This window comes from Cryptomeria japonica, unplaced genomic scaffold, assembly GCF_030272615.1.
Source record: "Cryptomeria japonica unplaced genomic scaffold, Sugi_1.0 HiC_scaffold_112, whole genome shotgun sequence".
In the NCBI taxonomy this organism is placed as follows: domain Eukaryota; kingdom Viridiplantae; phylum Streptophyta; class Pinopsida; order Cupressales; family Cupressaceae; genus Cryptomeria; species Cryptomeria japonica.
The window spans coordinates 266,378-289,717 of record NW_026728934.1 but is presented as its reverse complement, the minus strand read 5'-3'; the positions used below and the strand labels follow the sequence as shown (position 1 = coordinate 289,717).

The following is a 23,340-nucleotide window of genomic DNA, read 5'->3' as shown; positions in this document are numbered from 1 at the left end:
AGGGTTTTTCAAAGAATTTCAGGAGACATCATCATGTTGCAAGAGACCAAGCTCAATGAAGAAAAAGCTTTCTTTTTCAAATCTTTAAGTAGGATGTGGGATAGTGTCTTTCAAGAGGCAAAAGGCTCCATGGGTGGACTGGCGACTCTATGGAATCCAGATAAAGTGATAGTAGAATTGATTAATAAGCAAGATAACTGGATGCACTGTAAAGTAAGAACATTGCAGGAAGATTTGGAATTCTCCCTAATCAATGTTTATGGACTGACAAAGACAAAGGAAAAGAAAAGGGTTTGGAAAGAAATTACAGATCAGATCAGAATGTTCGATCTGGAGAAAACAATTGTAGCAAGAGATTTTAATGCAATCCTCAACAATGATGAAAAATGTGGAGGTTTAAGAATGAATACCCGAGTGATGGAAGATTTCAGAGATTTTGTAGAAAATAATAACCTTTTTGATGTTGTTCCTAAAACTGGAAATTTCACTTGGACCAATAGGAGGGCAAACGTTTGCAGAATTTTCGAGAGATTGGACAAAATATTTGTTGGTTCATTTTGGATAAGAGCTAGTTTTGATCTGGAATCAAAAATCCAGCCCATAACACTTTCAGACCATTACCCGGTTCAGTTAACTTGCACAATACCATTGATGAAGGTGAAAGGCAACTTCAAGTTCTTAAGCATGTGGTGGAGAGATTCAAACTTTGAAGAAAACATGGAAAAATGGTGGAAAGAATGTAAAGATATTAAAGGCACTCCTAGTTTTTGTTTTGTTCAAAAGTTAAAATATCTCAAAAACAAGATCAAAATATGGAATGTGGCTTCCTTCAAGAACATCTTTGCTAAAAAAATCAGAGTGGAAGAGGAACTAAATAGGATTAATAATCTGGTGATAGAGAAGGGGATGACGAATGAAGAATTCCATGAAGAGAATTCCCTTAAAGTGGAACTGGCAGAAATACTCCTGAGAGAAGAAATGTATTGGAGGGACAAATCTAGGGAATTATGGATAGACGCAGGAGACTCAAATTCTAAAATTTTTCATGCCTCATTTAAAGCAAAAAGGAATAAAAATAGAATTAATCAACTGAAAGATATCTAGGGTAAAATGGTTGGTAGAGCAGAAGATGTGGAGAACATTGCAGTCAAATATTTTGAAGACAACTTGGGAACTTTGGAGGGGGAGAGAAATGAAACAATTGATTATCTACTAGACATCATTGACAAACAGATTATGGATGAGGATAATGCTGCTCTTTTGGCCCCAATTTCAAAAGATGAAGTTAAAAAGGCAACATTTGATGGAGGTGTATCAGAAGTGCTTGAAATTTATGGGAGATGACATTTGGATGGTGGTGGAGGAATTTAGAAGGAGAGGCAAATTTTTTAAAGAAATAAATAATACTCTGATAGCCCTGATTCCAAAAAAGCAAAATTGCCTAAGTATAGCAGATTATAGGCCAATATCTTTGTGCAATACAATATATAAAATCATATCCAAAGTCATGGTTAATAGATTGAAGATGGTTTTAGATAAGCTAGTATCTCCAGAACAAAATGGTTTTACTCTTGGGAGAGAAATTGCCGATAGCATAATCACGGTTGCTGAAACTATACACTCGATGAAAAGGAACAAGACACAGGGGATGGTGATAAAACTGGATGTCAGTAAGGCATATGATCGGGTAAATTGGCTTTTCCTCTTTTCAGTTCTTGAAAGATTTGGTTTTGATTCTAAATGGATAAATTGTATAAAACACTGTGTATCGTCAGTATCATACTCCATCATTGTAAATGGTTCTATAGTAGGTTTTTTTCAAGCTTCAAAAGGTATTAGACAAGGAGATCCATTGTCTCCCTTTTTGTTTGTATTAATGGCTGAGATTCTGGATAGAAATGTCAAGAGTTTAGTTAAAAAGGGTTTATGGAAAGGAGCATTCATTCATAACAGTATTGATCCTATCTCCCACTCCCAATTTGCTGATGATACAATTCTCTTTGGGGAAGCCACTGAAAAGGAAGCAATGGTTATTAAGAAGCTTATGAATGACTATGAAATAGGCTCGGGGTAGAGTATGAACAAGGAGAAATCAATGATATATTTCTTCAATACTAATGAGAGAATGCAAAGTAAAATAAAGGAAATCATGGGCTATCCTCAACGTAACTTTCCACTAAAATACTTAGGGGTTCAGCTAGATCCCGGCAAACAACAGAACAAAATGTGGGAGGACGTTATCAACAAATGTCAAGTAAAGGCCTCTTCCTGGAAGAACAAGTGGTTAACTCAGGCAGGTAGAATCCAGATGATTAAATCTGTTCTTTCTGCGATTCCCACTTACCAAATGTCATGCTTTAGGCTATCATTTAAGGCAGCAAAAGAATTAGACAGTCTATTCAAAAAGTTTTTGTGGGAAGGAGCTCAGGAGAAAAAGAAGTTTCCTCTCATCAACTGGGATACAACCTATTTAATAAAATTGGAGGGAGGAGCGGGTCTAAGAAAAATGGATTTGCACAATCAAGCTCTTGGGGCTAAATTAGCATGGAAAATGTGTTCTCAACCTCATAAATCATGGTGTAAGATTATGGCTGCTAAATATTTGGATTCAACCTAAGCAGAAAGGATATTTATAGTGGCCAACTCAATTAAGGGATCCCCAATTTGGAAACATATTTGGGAAAGCAGAAGTATATTAACAGAGCACTTGACATGGAAAATAGGAAATGGTGGAAAGGAAAAATTTTGGAGAGATTCATGGAATGGTGACATTTCTTTAGCAGAAGAAATAGACGACAAGGCATGGATTTATGAAGTGGAAACAGAGGTAGGCTATTATGCGACGGATTATATTTTGGAAGGGCAGAAGGAATTGGATTGGATTAAATGGAAATCAGTTGGGGAATGGAAGATGGAAAAGAACACGCAGTTAAAAGACATTCTAAACAGGAAAAAAAAAATTATATATCTTAACGAAGAAGATCAGTTACTATGGAGTGTTTCTAAAACTGGCAAATATAAAGTCAATCTGGGATATGAGATCCTTAGGAACAGAATAAAGAATGTGGAATGGCCCTCAGAGTTGTGTTGGCATAAATTAGTATTGCCTAAGGCAGGGGCATTCCTATGGACAGCTTTGCATGGCCGCATATTAACAGGGGACAGATTGAGAACTATTGGAATTGCTGGACCAAGTGTATGCATCCTATGCAAGGAAAATGAAGAGACAGCGGATCATCTTTTACTTTGGTGCTCGTACTCTAAAAAAGTCTGAGATTGGCTATTGGATAAAATGCAGTTTGGATCAGTGAGAAATCTAAATTAAAAAGTTTTTTATTATCATGGCCAACCAATATCAATAAATCAAAATGGAGTATACTGTGGGTGGTAAGTCCATCGCTGCTTGTGTGGCATATATGGAAGGAAAGAAACAAAAGAGTATTTAATGAGGAAGCTCTGTCTTATGATATGCTAATTCCAAAAATAAAAAGAGCCATAGAAGAGGTAATCAATGTGAAAGTAGTGGGAGGGAAGTATTGTATGTATTCTTCTTGGGACAAAGAGATGGAAAGACACTGGAATTTAACAAAAAATAGTGGATACAAACTAATGGAGAAGAAGCAGAATAGAGCCAGTGTAGTATGGATTCCTCCAAAGATAGGAAACTTCAAGATGAACTTTGATGGTGCTATCCGAGGCAACCCAGGAAAATTTGGATACGGTGCCATTATAAGGAATGAGTTTGGCAATTTTGTAGGGGCAAAATATGGTTCACTGGGAATCAATACAAACAACATGGCAGAATTGGTGGGATTACTAGCTGGAATGGAATGGTGTGTGGCACACGGCATTCAGGATGTAAATGTTGAGGGAGACTCACAAATTATCCTGAATGGCATTTCAAATAAGAATTTTGAAAACTGGAAACTGGAGGCGGTACGACCCAATATCCATAAAATAAGCGAAAGTTTAAACAATTTCACCCTCAAACACATCTACCGAGAGGGCAACGCAGCAATGGACTGGCTGGCTAATAGAGGCATCGAATGTGATGACTCAATACAATTGACAGAGAAGGAGGAGCTACCAGACAGATTGATAGAGATCCTTGCTGCAGACAGAGGCAGATTTCCTAAAACTGGAATCGGTTGACAAAGATTTTCTGTGAAAAGAAGGGTGCATCGAGGACAAACGTGAAGGTTTCAATCATGCCTCGATTGCACATAGCATTATGGGCTTGTCACATCTGAGAACTTTTCTTAAAGAAAAACGTTTAGACAGAGACTAAAAGAAGAGTCAAGCAAGAAAAGATTATGCTCGGGTACCAATAAGTGGGATCTAGGAAGTCACATGGCTCCCGAGAGGCTCAGATAGTTCAAAAAAGAAAACTCAGAAAAGATATGAATTCAGTCAGTAAGATTCTAGCAGAAAGAGGACAAAGTTAGAAATTGCCAAATCATTTTCCATCCTTTTAAGGCGAAGGTGAAGGCTTTTTTGCCAAGTGATTTTTTGGACAAGGTCTTAGGGGAGACTAGAAGGATTTGTGCTAAATATGGCTTTTTCGGAAGGATCAGTTGTGTTAACTGTGAAAATGCATTGATCGCACAATTGAAAAACTTGTTCAATACTGAAGAAAATGTTTATGAATCCATTAGGGGGCTTGTGGGCATTACCTTAAACACTGACAGACACTGGTGCGATGCTTTGGTGCTGGAAGCTGTTCTTCTTCCTTTGGCGGATATCATTGAAACAAAGGAAAAAGTGGTTGAATTAATAGCAGGTTTCATTAAACCCTTCATAGTAGATACGGTAGCAGAAGCCATTCTGGGTTTGGAGGAAGGAGTCAGAGTTAGTATACTGAAGGTTTATTTTCAATTTCAAAATTACCTTCGATCGGACTCTGAGGATGAGGAAGAGAGTGATGGTGACGATGTTGTTAAAGGAGAAGATAGTGAGAGTAGTGATGGAGGAGAGGAGGCTTCTGTGAGCAGTGAGGAGATTCGAGAGATGGTCCACAGAGAAGTGTGGAGGGAAGAGCGGGAGAGAAGGAAGAATTTTGGGGATGAGGTATGGGAAGTTTTTAGATGCGCAATCTTCAATGGAAACCTTGAACCATTTCACAGGATCACTGAGACAGAAGAGTGGTGGCTTCCGGAGAGTTCCACACGTAAAGCAATCGCGATAGGTGAGCATGCCGTTGTGATATACCAAGCCATAGGAGGTCAGATGTAACCCCGGTTTTGCGTTTGGGTCAGTGGAGGAAATTTGGAAGTAGCAGGAGGGATAACCGTATGGGCCTATTAAGCAAAGTATTTTATATATGTATTTGGGTTGATTTAAATGGTCTTAGGGTATATGAATATCTATTACAATGTAATTTCAAAATTTTCAAGTAATATAGGGAGCTATCCCCATAAAAGATAGCACTTATCGATTAAAAAAAAAAAAAAAAATCGCTAATACACTTAAATGATTTTTCCTTCGGAGTATAACTTTTCACCTATACACTTATATATATTTTCCTTTAAATGAAAAACATTTGCCTCATACATTATATATATTTCCCCACACAATAATGAATTATTCGCTAGGATTTTATGGAATTTTCATACCCTAAAAAAAAATCCGCCAATACAAATTATTATTTTTTTCAAATTTGAAAAAAATTTCGCCATCAATATGAAATTTCCCCCCAAAAAATAATGTTTGATTCGAAAGGATTTTACACTTTTGATCGGGGGGTGGTTTCTTAAAGTTATCCCTATTAGCTAGTAATCGGGATAGATTGGAATGTAAATGGGAACTGCCCAAGGAGGGATGGTATAAATTAAACTTTGATGGAGTAGCCAGAGGAAATCGAGGAATATTAGGTGCTGGATTTTTTATTTCAAAATGGGATGGAAGGATCATAGATAAAATGACAGAGCCTTTAGAATAGGGTACCAACAATCAATGAATTGAGAAGAGAGATAACACCAAATTAAATATTAAATGCATTATTAAAAAAAGCTTTAAGTATTGTTAGCTCCTTTGAAGCAGAGTGGTTTTCAGCCATATTTACAAGGAAGGAAATTGGGCAGCAAATGTTTTGGTTAATAAAGCAGCAGACAGTATTCGTATAGATGTAGAGTATTTACTTTAAGTCATGTTTGGTTTGTCAATTATTTTTATTAGTTTTGGTTTGGTAAGGTTTTAAAATCCTTTGGAGCGGGAATTCAATCCGAATTTTGAAAATTAAAATGGAGACTTCTAGGCCCATAGTGATTTAAGTTGGAAGGACACATCATCAATAATAAGAACGGGCATATTTTATTTAAAAAGTAAAAAGTAATAAGAAGTGAAGTGATGTAGACAAATTGTTAGGGAAAGTATTGATGAGTAAGAAAGCATGCGATCATAGCATCATCATATAACGTAATTGAGCGAGGATTCAAGAACTTTTTGCCAGATATGTCGAAGGAAGTACTCCCTTGCCAACTCTTTAGCCTAAAGTCTTACAGTGATCACACGAGTGGAGTTGGATACAGATATTGCAATAGATTTATTTTGTATGTCTCCAAGCATTCATTATGGGATGTAAATTTTGTGTGAGAAACTTCATCGCCTCTATTAAATCGAGATTTTATAACCATTCTTCATTCATTTTCTCTTTGTGTTTAGCAAAGCTATGTGGATAATTTCAGTGGATTCTAATATCAGGCTGGTAGCGAAGAAGCGATAAATGGCACTCTTGGGTCCTATCACAAGTAAAATGCTTCAACAAGTGACAAATATTTCACATCCACTCTTGTTGGATGTAATTTGTGACATACTCCAGGAGTTCAGTTTCTCATAGCCAACCATAGGTATAGAGTCAATACCGACATCCCGACTCATTGCTTGGCTACTATCTTGAAATTGGGGGAATCCAAAGTGGTAGCAAAATCTAATTATGTTTGAGGATTTTTAAGGCAGGCTTTTTAGGGGATATGGACAGAGCTCTCTATGAGAACGATCACAACCTTACTATCCCTCCATCTTCCTTTTACGGGTTAGCAAGTAGGAATGGAGTCCCAAGGCCTAGGTTTCCAATACTTTTCATATGGGATCAAGAGTGTTGGGAAGTGAGTATTCATTTGAAGAGAAGATGCTTAGACTTTATCAAAAAATTTATGGGATTTGCAGATGATGGAGTTTTGGTTCCCCCTATAGGGGATGATATTGATGTCACTCTATAGTGGGTTCGTGAGTTCAAACGTTTGACTGGAAGGTGTGACAAAGATGATCCTTTCTCAGAGAGCGGGAGTAGCAACAACAGTGAAGAATATGAGGAAGGCCCAGTTCTAGGGAGGGAGTGAGCCCTATATTGACTTATAGCCCTATCATGGTGTTGATAATATATACATGATAATATTTAGAAAGGTATGTATGGTCGAGATATGATATTAAATTATCTCTGGCTTTATTAATTGTCAGAGATAGTAGATCTACTATGGTTTCCATCCCTATTTTTCTATTTAGGGATTGTTGTAGCTTAGAAGTCTCCTCTGAGATAAATTAGTAGTGATATGGCTCAATATATGATTTAAAGAGATCCGAGAAGGTTTATTTTTTAAGATGTAAATTTTTGCTTATATTAATACAAAACGACTATATTCCCTTTACCGAGCAAGATAAATAAATCTGATTGTATAATTAAACATAGCTATTATATCATTTAAATTCTCATCATAACCTGATTGTTCAATTAAATCGCAGAGAAACTAACAAATTAGGTTTATGTCATAATTGACATCTTTTAAAGATAAATAATGTACTATTATGCTTATCCTAACCCTAACTTTGATGTAAACCCTAAACATAATTGTAACCCTGACACTAAACCCTAACCATAAATGTCCCTAATATTAAACCGCGTCCATAACCCTAATCCTAAACACAATCCAAATTGTAATCCTAAACCCTAACGTAACCATAATCCTCGACCAAAACCAAACCCTAATGTTGATGCTAACCTTAACCATGATAGAAATCCTAATCATTATCATAAGCCTAACGGTAAACTCTAACCCTAATCGTAGACCTAATCCGAACCATGATGTAAACGTTAAACCCTGACAATAACACTAACCTTAACCCTATCACCAACCATAACCATAATACTCATGATTAAATAAAGTTTAATATATCTTAGATTTTAGTATCTGCTTTGATCTTGCAACACATATATATTATAAAAAATAGTCTAAATAGATATATAAAATTTCATATATCTTTGTGTAATAATATAATAATATAATTTATTTTAATAGAAAGGTACTATATAAAATTATATATTGATTTATTTTATGTTTTCCATATCATGCCGCACAACTCTGGATAACATATATACCTTAAATTTTAATTTAATCTATTTTATATAGATTAAATTACAACTTAAGGTATATATGCTAGTTCTTAAGCCTTCCTTACTTTCAATCATATAGAGCACTTTCTAAATTGAGGAGGAAAGGAATCATTGTACAATGGTAGCAAAGGTAGAGTGTAAAGGTGTGAATACGTTAACAAAGAACTTTATTTTGTATCTTCAATTTGACAACCATTTAGACATCAAAAAGTTGATTTATTTTCAATATTTCTTTTTATTATTTAGTTTAAACAATTGTATTTCTATATTTATCTAAAAATTATAGTTTAATTTTAAAAAAATTCTATTTATTTTTTAATTATTTTGAAATTATTATGTTTATATTAAATCAAATAAAGAACAAATAGAAATAAAATTTTAAAATACAGATATATTTTTAGATAATTGTATTTAAAATAAATAATTAATTAAAAATATTGAAAATAAATAAAAATAAAATTTTAAAAATGAATCTAAAAAAATATTGACAGATCTTAAGGAAAATTAATTTCTTTTAATAAAATATGTTTTTTGATATTTTGTAAAATAATAGTAAATATAATAGTTTGCAATAAAATAAAATAAATTTTAATAAATGAAATAGCTTAAAAATTGATATCATTTTAGATTTTCTCAAGAATATTGAAAATATTTATACCAATTTATATAATATATACAATAATATTATAAAAAAAAATATAATCTTCTAAATGCGATAATTCTCAAGTGAATAAAATAATCTAAACTACTATCTATATATAATCTTTAATAAAAACATAATTTTCAAGTGAATAAAATTAATAATAAGAAGAAGCATCTACCTTTACCAATCTAGACAATATATACAATAATATTATAAAAAATATATAATCTTCTAAATGTTATAATTCTCAAGTGAATAAAATAATCTAAACTATTATATATATAATCTTTAATAAAAACATAATTCACAAGTGAATAAAATTAATAAGAAGAAGCACGAAGAAGCACCTACCTTTGTTGTAGATTTATAAAGAAATTTTTTTTGACATCGCGGGAATTCAATAACAGTACAGGCTGTGCAGGTATCAGCAGGTATTAGGTAATTAATGTAAGAAAACCAGTGGTTAATTCACTTCTTTGCCGCCTGTTTTGTGAACTAATAAAGAGGCACTACAAAGTTATGTCTTAACAAAAAAAAAACAAAGAAGAAGAAAGAGTCGCTGTCTTAACAACAAAAAAACAAAGAAGAAGAAAGAGTCGCTGTCTGCAGATCGCTGTCTGCAGCTGCTTTGTTTTGTATGAGCTATGGATGGAAAAGCGTCAACCTCCCCTTCGCCCGCAAAACGCAGTGGAGAGTCAAAGAAACAGAAACAGAAGGAGAAGAAGAATTCGCAAAAGAGAGCCCTGCGCAAGAGGCAGAATCTCAACCACAGCCTGCAGATGTATCATGACAAGCATAAGCACGAGCATAGTCCCAAGCTCAAGAAAAGGTGCCTTGTATCGGCGTCCCGCCTCGCCGAAATGCTGCAGCCCACACCTAATCTACGCAATGCAGCTTATTTAAGTGTAAGTCAATCTCTTACAATGCGTCTCTGTTTTAATTTTTGCAATGGCTTAGGTTTTGTTATGGAACATAACTGATGTCTTATTTATAAATTTGGAGCGGGTAGGGTTGTATAGTTCAAAGCAACATAAGGTAAATGGAAAAAACAAATCATCTAGTGGAAAATGCTTGCATGAGTGTACTCTCATACATCAAAATGGTGTCTTGTTTGGTGGTGATCTAGTATAGGAGTTGTCCTAATTTTCTTTTTATATGTCTATGAAGTTATCTGATTGTCCATGAACTTGAAGTTTGGAAGATATATAACTTTTTCAGCTTTACATAGGGTAGAATAATCCCCTGCTCCAGGGGCATTTGCTGTTATATTCTTAAGTCTTAACAGCTTCAGTTGATATCATAGTTAATGAACACTTATTGTAAAGACATGTCAATAACAATGCAGTGTTTGTAGCCAAATGAAGAAATAAATCATATAAATGTAAACCAAATTCTTTGTTAATGGTGGACATTATTATAATTTCTTGGATTATATTTCATGCCTGTGTGCACTTCATGTCTTATGGTACTTATGTATACTTGCTTCATGCCTTAAGTGAATTCATGTGTATACTTCATGTGTACACTTCATGCTTTACATGTATTCGTGCCTTATGTGTATATTCTATGTTTTGCATGGATGCTTCTTGCCTTATGTAATTCATTTGTATACTTTGTACTTTACACCTTACGTGTATTCGTGTGTATGACTCATGCCTTATGTATTCATCCGTATGCTTCATACTTGATGTATTGGATTCATTCATAAAGTGTTTCTGTATACCTTTCTCATGTATGCTTCCGCCTCTATGTGTATTGCCTCCCATGTGTTCATCCATGGATGTGCTTTGTATCTTATGCAATTGTTTCATGTACTTTTGTAATGTCCCCTTTTTATCAAATGCCCTAGTTTGCCTAAAAGTCAAATTTCCAAGGAAGTAGGAGATGGAGTAGGGTTATGTACCAACTTAGATCACCTCAATTGAGGTCCTGCAAACATGTTAGATAATCATTGAAATATAATTAAACAAAACATTGTTAGATATACTAAGTAAAACATAGATCTCATTACTAGGATTTAGGAACATTAACTTGATTATAAGATAAGCAAAACTTAATGATGGATCTCAACCATAGGGAGACTACGACAAAGGGGTAGGTTAGGGTGCCTGAATGTTCCTCTACCCTAGGCCCAAGAGCAGATCTCTGTCCCTCTTGGCCCCATGGGACCATTCAGTCACTACCATGGGGTGGCGTACCTAGTGAGGAATCCCGTAGCCGTTCCCCTCACCATGCTACCTTTATCTTCTGCCCTATAATATGAATTCTTTAACTCCCATAGCCAATCATGATAGGGAAGTTCGGATGACCGCAGTAGGGTGTCCTGAGGATCCTTCCCTCCGAAGCCCAAGGGCAACACTCCTTGTGCCCCCTTGGCCTCATGGAACCATTCAGTCACCACCATGAGGTGGCGTACTTCGGAGAGGACCTCACCACCGTTTCCCCTCCTTGTATCTTTATTTCTTAATTATGGTTGACAGTATTAAACAACATATACAGATTATGCATTATTGCCTTAATTCAGTATAAGAGATTGTATGATCTCATATAAAGATTATGCATAGTTGCCCCTATTAATACACTCAAAATTATATGAACATATGATTTCTTAACTAACCCATATGCTGTTCAAAGAGTAATTCAAGTAGTCATTATCATATCGTTAACTGATATTCTTTTCATACCAGATCGCAGATAGATTATTAATATATGTTGGCTCTCGATATCTGAATTTGTCTGGCTTTTTCCGATGATGATCCGAGTCTGATTTCTTTCATCCCCCCTTTTGAATTGCTAAGACGATCTTTTTATATCCTCTTTCCATGCTAGAGAGTCATGCTCTTTGACCGCTGCCTATTCATATTTGACTTTTGCTAAGAGATGCCTTGTTTGATTGAACTGTTTCTCTTAATTAACTAATAGTTTGTGAATAGGATCGTTGCACCATAGGAAAGGAAAGGTGGATCCCTTAAGGCTGATGATAATTAACAAACCCTACTGTATGTTATAGGCGATCAAAGCACATTGTTTGATTTTATAAAATTGTTAAGTCTTACTTTGTAAGACAATTTTATATTCAGATTTGCTGATAAGGGATGTCAGATCGGGGGGCATGACAGTCTACCCCTCCCAAAATTGCTTGTCCTCAAGCAATAGTAGAATGATCATGAATCCTAACCCACCTTGTACTTCTCAAATATCATCATAAGTTGTAGATTTGAATTAAGACCCACGAGTTTCCTCCTTTAATTGAAATAGTTCCAAACTAGCAAGATTTAACTTAAGACAAGTTTTCTCTCTTCTAGAGGAAAAGGATCAAGGCCATCCAATTGTACTTGGAAAACTAATTAGGTTGGCAACATGTTTGCACGTTCGTTATCTTGGTGAGTCTTTTTCTCTTGCTATTCTCATATTCTAGATTTTATGGTAATCATAGATACTCATGGAGTAGACATACATCGAACATGGAGTATGCACATGATCCATAATTACTTGACAAGGAAGCTTTGGCATCTTATGAGTTGACATATTACAATTTTTATTGAGGAAATCTTAGGAATATGAGGGCATTGGGATTGCTAGATTGGTTCCTCCACAAAGCTCCATTTGTTAATTATCCCCTTTTCTTCTGATGGGCTGCTCTTAAGACCTCCTTTGTCGTATCTTATTTTCTTGTTCAAGCTACCCTCTACTTCTTCATCTGATGTTGTCCCTATTATACGTAGCTGGCTTTTCTTCCCGCATGTGTCCTAGTTCCCACTTCTCTTTGCACTTGTAGCACAAGTGTTTACTTTTAAGGCCCCTTCAAGTGCAATTATGTCCAGGCCCCCATACCTCTTTACATTTAAAGCATAACTTTTCTTCTTGGGTTTCATCTTGTTTACAAGTGTGTCCCTGTTCCCATTTCTTCTTGCAATCAAAACATAGGCCTTTCTTCCTTAGTTCTTCTCGTTCGTCATGGGAGAGGTAAATATTCTTGTTCTTGTCCTTTTCATAGAAGTGCTTATCTCTTGATGTTGTCCTTTTAGAATGATCCCACCCCTTGGTTTGAGCGGCCTCCAACCAAGTAGCTTTAAGGATTGCTTCTTGGAGAGTAGATGGATCAAAAGCACTCACTAGTCCTCGGGTTGCACCGGTTAGTCCTTCTATGAATAGATAGATGAGTCTTTCTCAGATATTCTAGAGACCATAAGTGCTAATCTTTGAAATTCTGAGATATATTCCTCAAGAGTTCCTCTTTGTCTTATCCTCGTGAATTCCTTGTAATATTTTTAGGGATGGGTGTGGTCAAATCTCTCGATAAGTCTTCTCTTGAAGGAATCATAGGTCCTAACATTCTTGTGATCTTGTGTAATTAGGCCATATGATGCCACCATTCATGTGCTGTTCCTTTTAGGTGTAGTACGGCAAATGTGATAACATCCCTTTCGGTCATAGGATAAAGGGTGAGGCGAGTCTCTAATTTTTGAATCCATGAATGAGCTGAGATTTTCCTGGATCCATCGAAGTTGGTAATGGTCATTTTCCCCACTTTGTTTTGTATCTCCAAGTTAGGCTGTGTCCTCCTTTTCCTATAGTTTCTCCTTGCATCAGCCTCACAAAATTCAGAGAAGGGAATGCTTCTTTTAATTTCAGGTTCTAATCTTGCGTATTATGCAGCAAGTTCCCTCATGCCAGGGATATGGGTTTCTTCACTACCTCTGGATGGCTCTTCCCTAAATAGAAAAGGTGATGCATTTGTTCTACGGGTGGACTCCCGGGTGGTCCTATTATTATTCTCTGGTTGACTTGGAGATCTTTCCCTTTCATTCCCTGGATTTGTCCTAAGATTGCCTATGGTGGTTGTTATGTTTTGTAGGGCCTGAGTAGTTTGCTCCATAAAGGATCTAAACTCATGTTCCATGGCTATTGTAGCTTTCCTTTTTTCTCTCTCTAGAGCCCTTAAGGTTCGTTGGCTTAATTGCATCGATTAATTCCCTCAGGCTGGCAGGAACATGCTCTGATACCACTTGTAATGTCCCCTTTTTATCAAATGCCCTAGTTTGCCTAAAAGTCAAATTTCCAAGGAAGTAGGAGATGGAGTAGGGTTATGTACCAACTTAGATCACCTCAATTGAGGTCCTGCAAACATGTTAGATAATCATTGAAATATAATTAAACAAAACATTGTTAGATATACTAAGTAAAACATAGATCTCATTACTAGGATTTAGGAACATTAACCTGATTATAAGATAAGCAAAACTTAATGATGGATCTCAACCATAGGGAGACTAAGACAAAGGGGTAGGTTAGGGTGCCTGAATGTTCCTCTACCCTAGGCCCAAGAGCAGATCTCTGTCCCTCTTGGCCCCATGAGACCATTCAGTCACTACCATGGGGTGGTGTACCTAGTGAGGAATCCCGTAGCCATTCCCCTCACCATGCTACCTTTATCTTCTGCCCTATAATATGAATTCTTTAACTCCCATAGCCAATCATGATAGGGAAGTTCGGATGACCGCAGTAGGGTGTCCTGAGGATCCTTCCCTCCGAAGCCCAAGGGCAACACTCCTTGTGCCCCCTTGGCCTCATGGAACCATTCAGTCACCACCATGAGGCGGCGTACTTCGGAGAGGACCTCACCACCGTTTCCCCTCCTTGTATCTTTATTTCTTAATTATGGTTGACAGTATTAAACAACATATACAGATTATGCATTATTGCCTTAATTCAGTATAAGAGATTGTATGATCACATATAAAGATTATGCATAGTTGCCCCTATTAATACGCTCAAAATTATATGAACATATGATTTCTTAACCAACCCATATGCTGTTCAAAGAGTAATTCAAGTAGTCATTATCATATCGTTAACTGATATTCTTTTCATACCAGATCGCAGATAGATTATTAATATATGTTGGCTCTCGATAGCTGAATTTGTCTGGCTTTTTCCGATGATGATCTGAGTCTGATTTCTTTCATCCCCCCTTTTGAATTGCTAAGACGATCTTTTTATATCCTCTTTCCATGCTAGAGAGTCATGCTCTTTGACCGCTGCCTATTCATATTTGACTTTTGCTAAGAGATGCCTTGTTTGATTGAACTGTTTCTCTTAATTAACTAATAGTTTGTGAATAGGATCGTTGCACCATAGGAAAGGAAAGGTGGATCCCTTAAGGCTGATGATAATTAACAAACCCTACTGTATGTTATAGGCGATCAAAGCACATTGTTTGATTTTATAAAATTGTTAAGTCTTACTTTGTAAGACAATTTTATATTCAGATTTGCTGATAAGGGATGTCAGATCGGGGGGCATGACAACTTTCAGCATGAATTCTTTTTGTTTTGAACGAATGCCCCTTATCTTACATGTTTCAATGTTATTGAATATGCTTAGTTATTCCATGAGTATGCTTTATGAGTACTTATAAATGGGGTGATTATTTTAAATCACCTGGGCCCTTCTTTTTGCAAACATGGGTTTCATACTCCTAATAACATGGGAAGGACAACATAGGGATTACTGAAACATGACGATGCTATGAAAATCTATAGGATGGAAGAATGTGTAAGAGTAATATAGGAAGGAAGAATGTGTAAGAGTACAATTGCTCAAACCATGAGGTGATAATATAAGAACTTGATGAGTATAGAGATTTTGCCCATAAATCGTCATAAGAGGAGAAAGGAAACATGTTGAGAATGCAGTCAGACAGATAATATTAGCCATGTTCAATTTATTCGTGATATATTTAATACCAATCTACCACCTAAGTTTACCAATACGTCAATATCCAATCATAACAATCTATATGGTTACAGACTGTACGACACGAAGGAGTGATACCAGACTTAATTAATTGAGATCTTATTCATTACCCACCTCTATTTGGTAACTATGATGTCAGTGACATTCACGCCGCCCACTGAAATTTCTCATTGACTAAACATTTTCCAATATTAATACATACTCTTTATGGATGTTAAGATTAAGCCAAGTTATTATTATTAACTTCTCATGTTGTCATCTAGATCAAACATCTTGCACATTCTCTAATTAATACAACCTCTACATTTTGGGAAATTTATCCCTCTAATTGGGGATTCAGACATATTCATCCAACAAATTATAAATCAATAAATTTAGACATATCTCATATATGTATTCCTCTCATGAACAGTATGTAATGATGGAGTAAAATCATCATTTGTGGTTTCCTTACAATAACTCCTGCAATCAGAAGTGATACTCAAAAACAGTATTTATCATTTCACAAACTGCTTATCACAAATTGTTATGTTCAAAATTTGTACCAAGCGTGACTGAACATAATCATCTGCCACGATATCAAACCCCTTTACAAATGTTATAGCGTTTTATCATCTCTCGAGCCAAGGTGTTAGGCTACAACTACCATACAAAACAACAATGTTCAGTGAACAAATTTCTAAGGGCCCCATTCTATAAGGCATAGTCAGCATGATAATCTCACAATTAAGGTGTTAGGCTACAACTACCATACTAAAGCTCTATAATTTGTTTATGTAAGTTTTAAATTGAGTCTATTTTCTTCTTTGTTTCAGTATGCTAGTGTTCTTCAGTATTTTACTTGGCAGAGATGAATATTTATGCTGATTTAAATAATAAATCATTTTTACTTTGAAAATTTTCTTCGCTTCTCATTGATCTGTGCTTTTTGGGTCATGGATACTTGAGACTTTTATTTATTACAATACATCCGTCATTCTATGCTTTTTTATGTAGATCATTGTGGATTTCTCATTTATCTGGTAAAAGCCTCTAAATTATTTTGATTTCTTTTCTCAGGTGCATAAAACTGCTGGTCCTTCGAATCAGACAGAGAGCATGAACGTGCAGGTAACCGATAGAGTTCTCAGCTGCTCTTTCCAAGAAATTTGTACTCGTTACGTTGTCAAATATGTAGGCATCTTTCATGATTAAATTTGTATGCTGAAGTTGCTTATACTGGCAGTCACATATGTCCACTCTACCTCGTTCTACAAGAAACAGGACAAATTCTGTCAATTTAGAGGATTATGAAACAGATAACATAGACACAGAGGATGCAGATCTGATGGTAGGATTTTCTCCAATCTCCATTGTTTCTGGTTTTTGTGAAGATATAACTTCTCTTGCCTAATACTTTGTTGCATAATTTTTTAAGTTTGGGTATCAATGGCTGCAGAGACGAACATATCGGCCAGCTACTATTAAAGTTGAGAATAACCCTAGCCTGGATGAGCAGTCCAGTCCAATGCAAGAGAAGAGGACAAGAGATACTATATCTTTGCCACGGCGAGAAGGACTTCGGCCTCGAAAGTCAACCATCCGACATTCTTCTCAAGATTCTGAAGACCAGGAATGCACAGAGGAGGAAGATGATAGAAATAAAGGGGAGGCTGGGGATGAAGGAGAGGAAGATGAAGTTGATGAAGTTGAGGAAGAGGGTGAGGAGGGTAAAGAACAAGAAGGAAGGAGACGGTATGCTCTCCGAAATCGCACTGAGGCGAGGAGGTTTTCTCTTGAAAAAGAAGAAAACCAACGACTGCAGTCTCCACCACGAAAAGTACTGCATAAAGGAATGGGAATAAAAAATGCACGTGATGCGAGACGAGGTGGCTCAAGGGCGGAAAAACATCGTTGTGCACAAAGAGTTGATGATTCAGATGATTCTCTTCTTGTGGATGAGATGGATCAGGGTCCTGTTGGTTCGTCATCATGGATGCATGTGGGAAATACAAACTTTGGTCAGCAATGGGTTTGTGGCGGACTTGACATGCATAACGCAACTGCATGGGGTTTGAAAGTTGCAGCATCTGGATGGGGACACCAAGGTGATACGTTTGGTTATGGAGGTGTAGGTGCACAACCTGCTGAGCCTAGTTCAAAAGGTGGAGCTGACATTCAACCCTTGCAAGTTGATGAAACAGTGAGTTTTGATGATATTGGAGGGCTTTCTGACCACATTGATGCATTGAAAGAAATGGTTTTTTTCCCTCTTCTCTATCCTGATTTCTTTGCAAATTATCACATCTCTCCTCCAAGGGGAGTCTTATTGTGTGGTCCTCCGGGAACTGGAAAAACGTTGATTGCAAGGGCTTTAGCATGTGCAGCTTCCAAGGCAGGACAGAAAGTAAACTTTTACATGCGAAAGGGAGCTGATGTGCTCAGCAAGTGGGTTGGGGAAGCTGAGCGGCAGCTGAAATTACTTTTTTTGGAAGCACAAAGGAACCAACCATCCATAATATTTTTTGATGAAATAGATGGTCTTGCCCCAGTGAGGTCTAGTAAACAAGAACAAATTCACAATTCTATTGTATCTACGCTTCTTGCTCTAATGGATGGTCTAGACTCTAGAGGTCAAGTAGTGCTTATTGGAGCGACAAACAGGATTGATGCTATTGATGGAGCTCTTCGTCGGCCTGGTCGGTTTGATCGTGAATTTGTATTTTCCTTACCTGATTGTAAAGCACGAGCTGAGATATTAAAGATCCACACAAGAAAGTGGAAGAATCCTTTATCAGAGGAAATAAGAATGGAATTAGCAGCAGCTTGTATGGGGTATTGTGGTGCTGATTTAAAAGCTTTGTGCACAGAAGCTGCAATTAATGCTTTCCGTGAGAAATATCCTCAAATATACACTAGTGATGATAAGTTTGTCATAGATTTGGATTCTGTGAAAGTAGAGAAGCATGATTTCTTGGAAGCTATGTCTACTATTACTCCTGCTGCCCATAGAGGTGCAACAGTACAGTCAAGGCCATTGTCCCCAGTAATAGCTCCATGCTTACAAGGACAACTAAAAATAATCAGTGATTATATTTCTGACATCTTCTACGTAGTGGCCAAGGGTGATAAAAAAGATTCGCTGAATGACAGTTCTCGCCATCTTGCCAAGTTACTTGGATTTCCCTATGGTTCTTCCATTCCATTTGTTTACAGACCAAGACTTCTACTTTGTGGGAAGGAGGGTGCTGGCTTGGTACGGTTAGAAATTGCTTTCATAGATGTTTACACATCTATAACATGAGTCTGTTTTTTAAAACTTTTGAATTGGCTGGCTTCTAATCTAGCTACATTTCTGAATGATGCTATATTTCTACTTTTCTTGCCAGGATCACATTGGCCCTGCAGTTTTACACGAATTAGAGAGGTTCCCTGTGCATTGTCTTGGGCTTCCATCACTTTTGTCCGACCCAAGTGCACGGACCCCTGAGGAAGCACTAGTACACATTGTGGGAGAAGCAAGGAGGACTACTCCTTCTATCTTGTATCTGCCTCAACTTCAACTTTGGTGGGAGACGGTGTGTATATCATTACATTAGTACACTTATACTTTTAAAGCTCTACGCCTTTGGGATTTCCTGTGATATATTTGAAATCGCTTTGTTTTTATTGCTAGAGCTTCCTAAAATGACTATATATCTGATTTTGTTTGTTTCACTGAGCTTCATAGGCCCATGATCAGCTAAGAGCTGTTCTACTATCTATACTGGAAGAATTGCCATCAGACCTTCCTTTATTACTTCTTGCAACCTCCTCTGTACCCTCTGATGAATTGGATGGAGAAGCTGCATCCTTGTTTGGTCGTCGCTATATGTATGTATCAAGGACATCATTGTCTTAGTTTTTGTATTTTTTCTGCTTAGTTTGTTCAAGATTATGCTAAGGCATGTGAATCCATTCTGTATAGCATTGAGTACCAGGTACCTCGTTAGCTTCCGGCTCTGTATAAATTGAATTTGTCATTGAATTGAGTGTACATGAATTCGATGGTATCTGGTACACCTTGAATGCATTGCAAATTTTATTTTGGTTTAGTATAATAGAAGTAAAATCCTGAATGGATTACATTCTTTTGCTTTATGTGCAGTTACCAAGTAGAAAAACCAAGTTCAGATGACAGGTGTAGATTCATCTCGCAACTGGTTGATGCTGTTCTTACTATCCCTGATCAACAAGTAGTAGTTACTCCTAAAAAGAATGTTTCTAATCCTGAACTTCCAAAGGTACCAAAAGCAGCAAGAGGACCAAGTGAAACTGAGCTACGTGCCAAGGTAGAAGCAGAGGAGCATGCTATTCGACGACTCCGAATGTGTCTTCGGGATGTCTGCAGCAGGTTTTGTAGTGATGCATCAATCATTATTTGATTCATTTGTTGAGGATGTGTTTACCAAGTGAAAATTAATTTTGAGTGCTTATATGTATCCACATACAATGTGCAGACTTCTGTATGAAAAACGGTTCAGTGTCTTCCATTACCCTGTCATGGATGAAGACGCTCCTGACTATTATGCAATAGTTCAAAATCCAATGGATATCACTACTTTACTGCAGCGAGTAGATAATCGACGTTACTTGACATGCTCAGCATTCCTGCAAGATGTGGAACTAATTCCAGCCAATGCAAAAGTAAGCATGATTGGACATGCCTATGATCCTATCAGCTTTATGGGGTTGAACAAAAATTTGTTTTCCATTCATTCCTGATAATAACTATCATTAGTTTTGCATAACAGGCATATAATGGTGATGACTACAATGGAGCTCGAATTGTCAGCAGAGCATATGCACTAAGGGATGCGGTATGGTTAAATATGCTAATAATAGAGACATACAGTAATCGAAGTTCAAATGTTTTATGTCAAGTAGTAAGCATTTATTGTTCACTTTGCTAATCCTTGTCTTACGCATAATCAGATTCTTGGCATGCTTTCCCAAATGGATCCTGCACTAGTTGCCTTTTGTGATAAAATTGCTGCTCAGGGTGGGCCAACTCGTTTGTCAGAGGATTCAACTACAAATTTTCCTTCGAATCCTGTTGCTCAACCAGTTCATATTACAAGAGCAAGTGAATGCTTACGCAACGTTCAGCCTGATATGAATGTATCTCAAAGTTACGAGGTCTTGAAGCGCTCAAAGCAGAATAGTGATCCTGATCAAGGTGGAATTATGCTTTGCACCATGCCACCTGTAATCCTTTTTTATTTTGGATATTTAGAATTAGAAGCACAATTGTATTGAAATTCTCAGAATGTGTTTTTTCTACAGGTAAAGTTGTGGCTGGGGACTCTGATCCATTTGCTGAGGACAGATCACAACCCATGGAGATTGATACACCTGGGCAGAATACTCTAAAAACAAAATGCCTTCATGGTAGTGTGACAAATGAGGCATTTAAAGGTGTGCAGCAATGTGAGGCAAATAATCAAGAAGAAATAATGAATCAACCGGAACACAAATCCTCTTCCAAAGTGCCAATAAGCAATCACTTGGCAGTACAGATTGAATCAATAGAAGATAATTTTGTGAAATGTACCGAAGGTTATGGAATCTCAGAACTTGAAAGACTTTATGCTCTAATTTGTCGAAGGGTGATATCCTTAGCAGATGCAAACAAACCTACAATTATTAAATTCTTGAAGGACTTCTCATCTGATGAAAGCAATTTTCATAGATAGTTTTGTAACCGAATGTCCTATGAAGTGTTTTTGGGGCTCTAATTTGTCGAGGGGTGATATCATTGAAAGATGTGGACAAAACTATGATTTTTAAATTTTTGAAGGACTTCTCATCCGATGAAAGAAATTTTTAAAGAGAGTTTTGTAACGGAATGTCCTATGAACTGCTATGTTACCAGAAACGTGACGGGAGAACTTCGTTTCGCGTTTTCCCCGTCGCGAACGGCGGTTTCCAAACTGCTGTCTCACAGTCAGAGAAATTTAAAGGAGTGAATTTTGCAGTGAAGACCTTAATCCTGCTACAGGGGAAATAAGAAAAGATATCATTAATATTGTGACATATGCACAGGAAATCTTGGTAATACATAGGTTTCAGTGAGAATATGCTCACTTTGTAGACAGATTTCTTCATGATATTGTTCTCTTTCAGGTTGAATAAATTGATTTTTTGTTGTTGTCTCCATGGATGAGTGTGCATTGCTTTCAAATTGATATGTCAAGGACATTGATATTGGTCTTCTTAGTCTTTCTGAGTTGCATTTTCCATTTACTGTCTTCATTCAAGGAATGGATTAATCTGGTCTAAATGGAATATGGAGTAATGTATGTTCATCTTTGGATTTCTCGGAAGAATTGCAGAAAGTGTCTATTGGTGGGAGTGTTTCTATAATGTAATAATACAAAGGCGCCCCTTGGATGTGAATTTGTAGTGTCATGATGAGTCTCTGCATGGTTTGGTATTTGACTTTGTTGCCCGGATGAAGCACTGATCTGAGTAGTTATTTGTTCAAAGGTCTAAGCATTCATCGGAATTCAAAGATGAATCATTTGAACACTTTATTTTCAGTTATGTTCTTTGCTTTGTTAGCTTAGGATTCTCCATGTTCTTTGATTTAAGAAGTGAGATAGTCAAGAACACTGTCAGTTTGAGAAAATCTTGCATATTATTTTATATCTGCTTCTTGTTGCTGAATAATATATCATTTTTGATAAGGGATACCTTTAGGTCTAGCAGAGCCTAAAGAGCAAAAGGTGTCAACCTTTGGGTTGAGTTTTGTTCATTGGCCAAACTAACATTTAAAATCAAGAATAAGTAATCGCAAAGCTTTAGGTTTTAATGGGTGCAATTTTGGAAAAAAAACGTCAGCACACTCGACTTGTGACTACACAAGACTAATGGTTGTGTAAGCGCAACTAGGCATTCTACTACTATTGGAATTAGTATGACCAAAAATGTTCCAAACAAATTACAATGTAATATTGAAAGAATTTTATTAAGATGAGAGTAATAATATTAAAAATCACAGCTGTGAAAAATTTAAGATCTTTTTGAAATGCTGCATGTTTGATGTTTGTGGTTTGTGATTTGAACTGCTCGATTAAAAAATCTCTGTTTAATGCCTTTAGTACATCTTTAATTAGTGAACATTGACCAGCCAAAAAAAATAGATTGGTTCAATAGTGGATAAATGAATCGCACCATTTAGATATACTTCATCAACCTAATATGGTCCTAACCACCTTATTTGCATCTTGATCTTATGATCCTTATATTGTGAGTCATAAAGGAGAGTCCATTCACCTTTTTGCAACATTTTTGTCTTGATAAAGAGGTCTTTCCACTTAATTTAATATTTTCTCACTATCTCAATATGATGGAAGGTTTCTCTTAAGATAAAATCAAGAGCATTAAGTTGCATCATTCTCTTTTTTTGGGCTGCTAATAAGTCCATAATGAATTAAAGTTTTTACCTTAATGTATTGTGTTCAAACTCAATTGGAAGGAAATATTTTATCCCATAAACTATTTCATATGGTGTAAACAAGTTGTAGTCTTA

General features: G+C 36.4%; 2 protein-coding genes across 2 annotated transcripts; both read left to right on the top strand.

The window, feature by feature from the left end:
- Positions 1-93: 93 nt before the first annotated feature.
- LOC131059364 (uncharacterized) lies at positions 94-1,104 on the top strand. Its single transcript, XM_057992611.2, has one exon. The coding sequence runs from the start codon at positions 94-96 to the stop codon at positions 1,102-1,104; it is 1,011 nt and encodes a 336-aa protein (XP_057848594.2).
- An 8,704-nt stretch (positions 1,105-9,808) lies between these two features.
- LOC131865461 (ATPase family AAA domain-containing protein At1g05910-like) lies at positions 9,809-21,502 on the top strand. The gene is made up of 11 exons (XM_059215324.1): positions 9,809-9,934; positions 16,848-16,898; positions 17,014-17,118; positions 17,227-19,023; positions 19,157-19,345; positions 19,498-19,640; positions 19,915-20,160; positions 20,267-20,453; positions 20,561-20,626; positions 20,742-20,985; positions 21,093-21,502. Exons 1-11 carry the CDS (start codon positions 9,809-9,811, stop codon positions 21,500-21,502), a joined length of 3,564 nt encoding a protein of 1,187 aa, XP_059071307.1.
- Positions 21,503-23,340: the final 1,838 nt, after the last annotated feature.

What these genes read in the sequence shown, in the direction of transcription:
- LOC131059364 (XM_057992611.2), top strand. Translation starts at nt 94, where the DNA reads ATGTGGGATAGTGTCTTTCAAGAGGCAAAAGGCTCCATGGGTGGACTG.
- LOC131865461 (XM_059215324.1), top strand. Translation starts at nt 9,809, where the DNA reads ATGTATCATGACAAGCATAAGCACGAGCATAGTCCCAAGCTCAAGAAA. An exon ending in TTGTTTGGTCGTCGCTATAT is followed by an intron (nt 19,641 to 19,914) that starts GTATGTATCAAG and finishes CTTTATGTGCAG; the next exon opens with TTACCAAGTAGAAAAACCAA. An exon ending in TAATTCCAGCCAATGCAAAA is followed by an intron (nt 20,454 to 20,560) that starts GTAAGCATGATT and finishes TTTGCATAACAG; the next exon opens with GCATATAATGGTGATGACTA.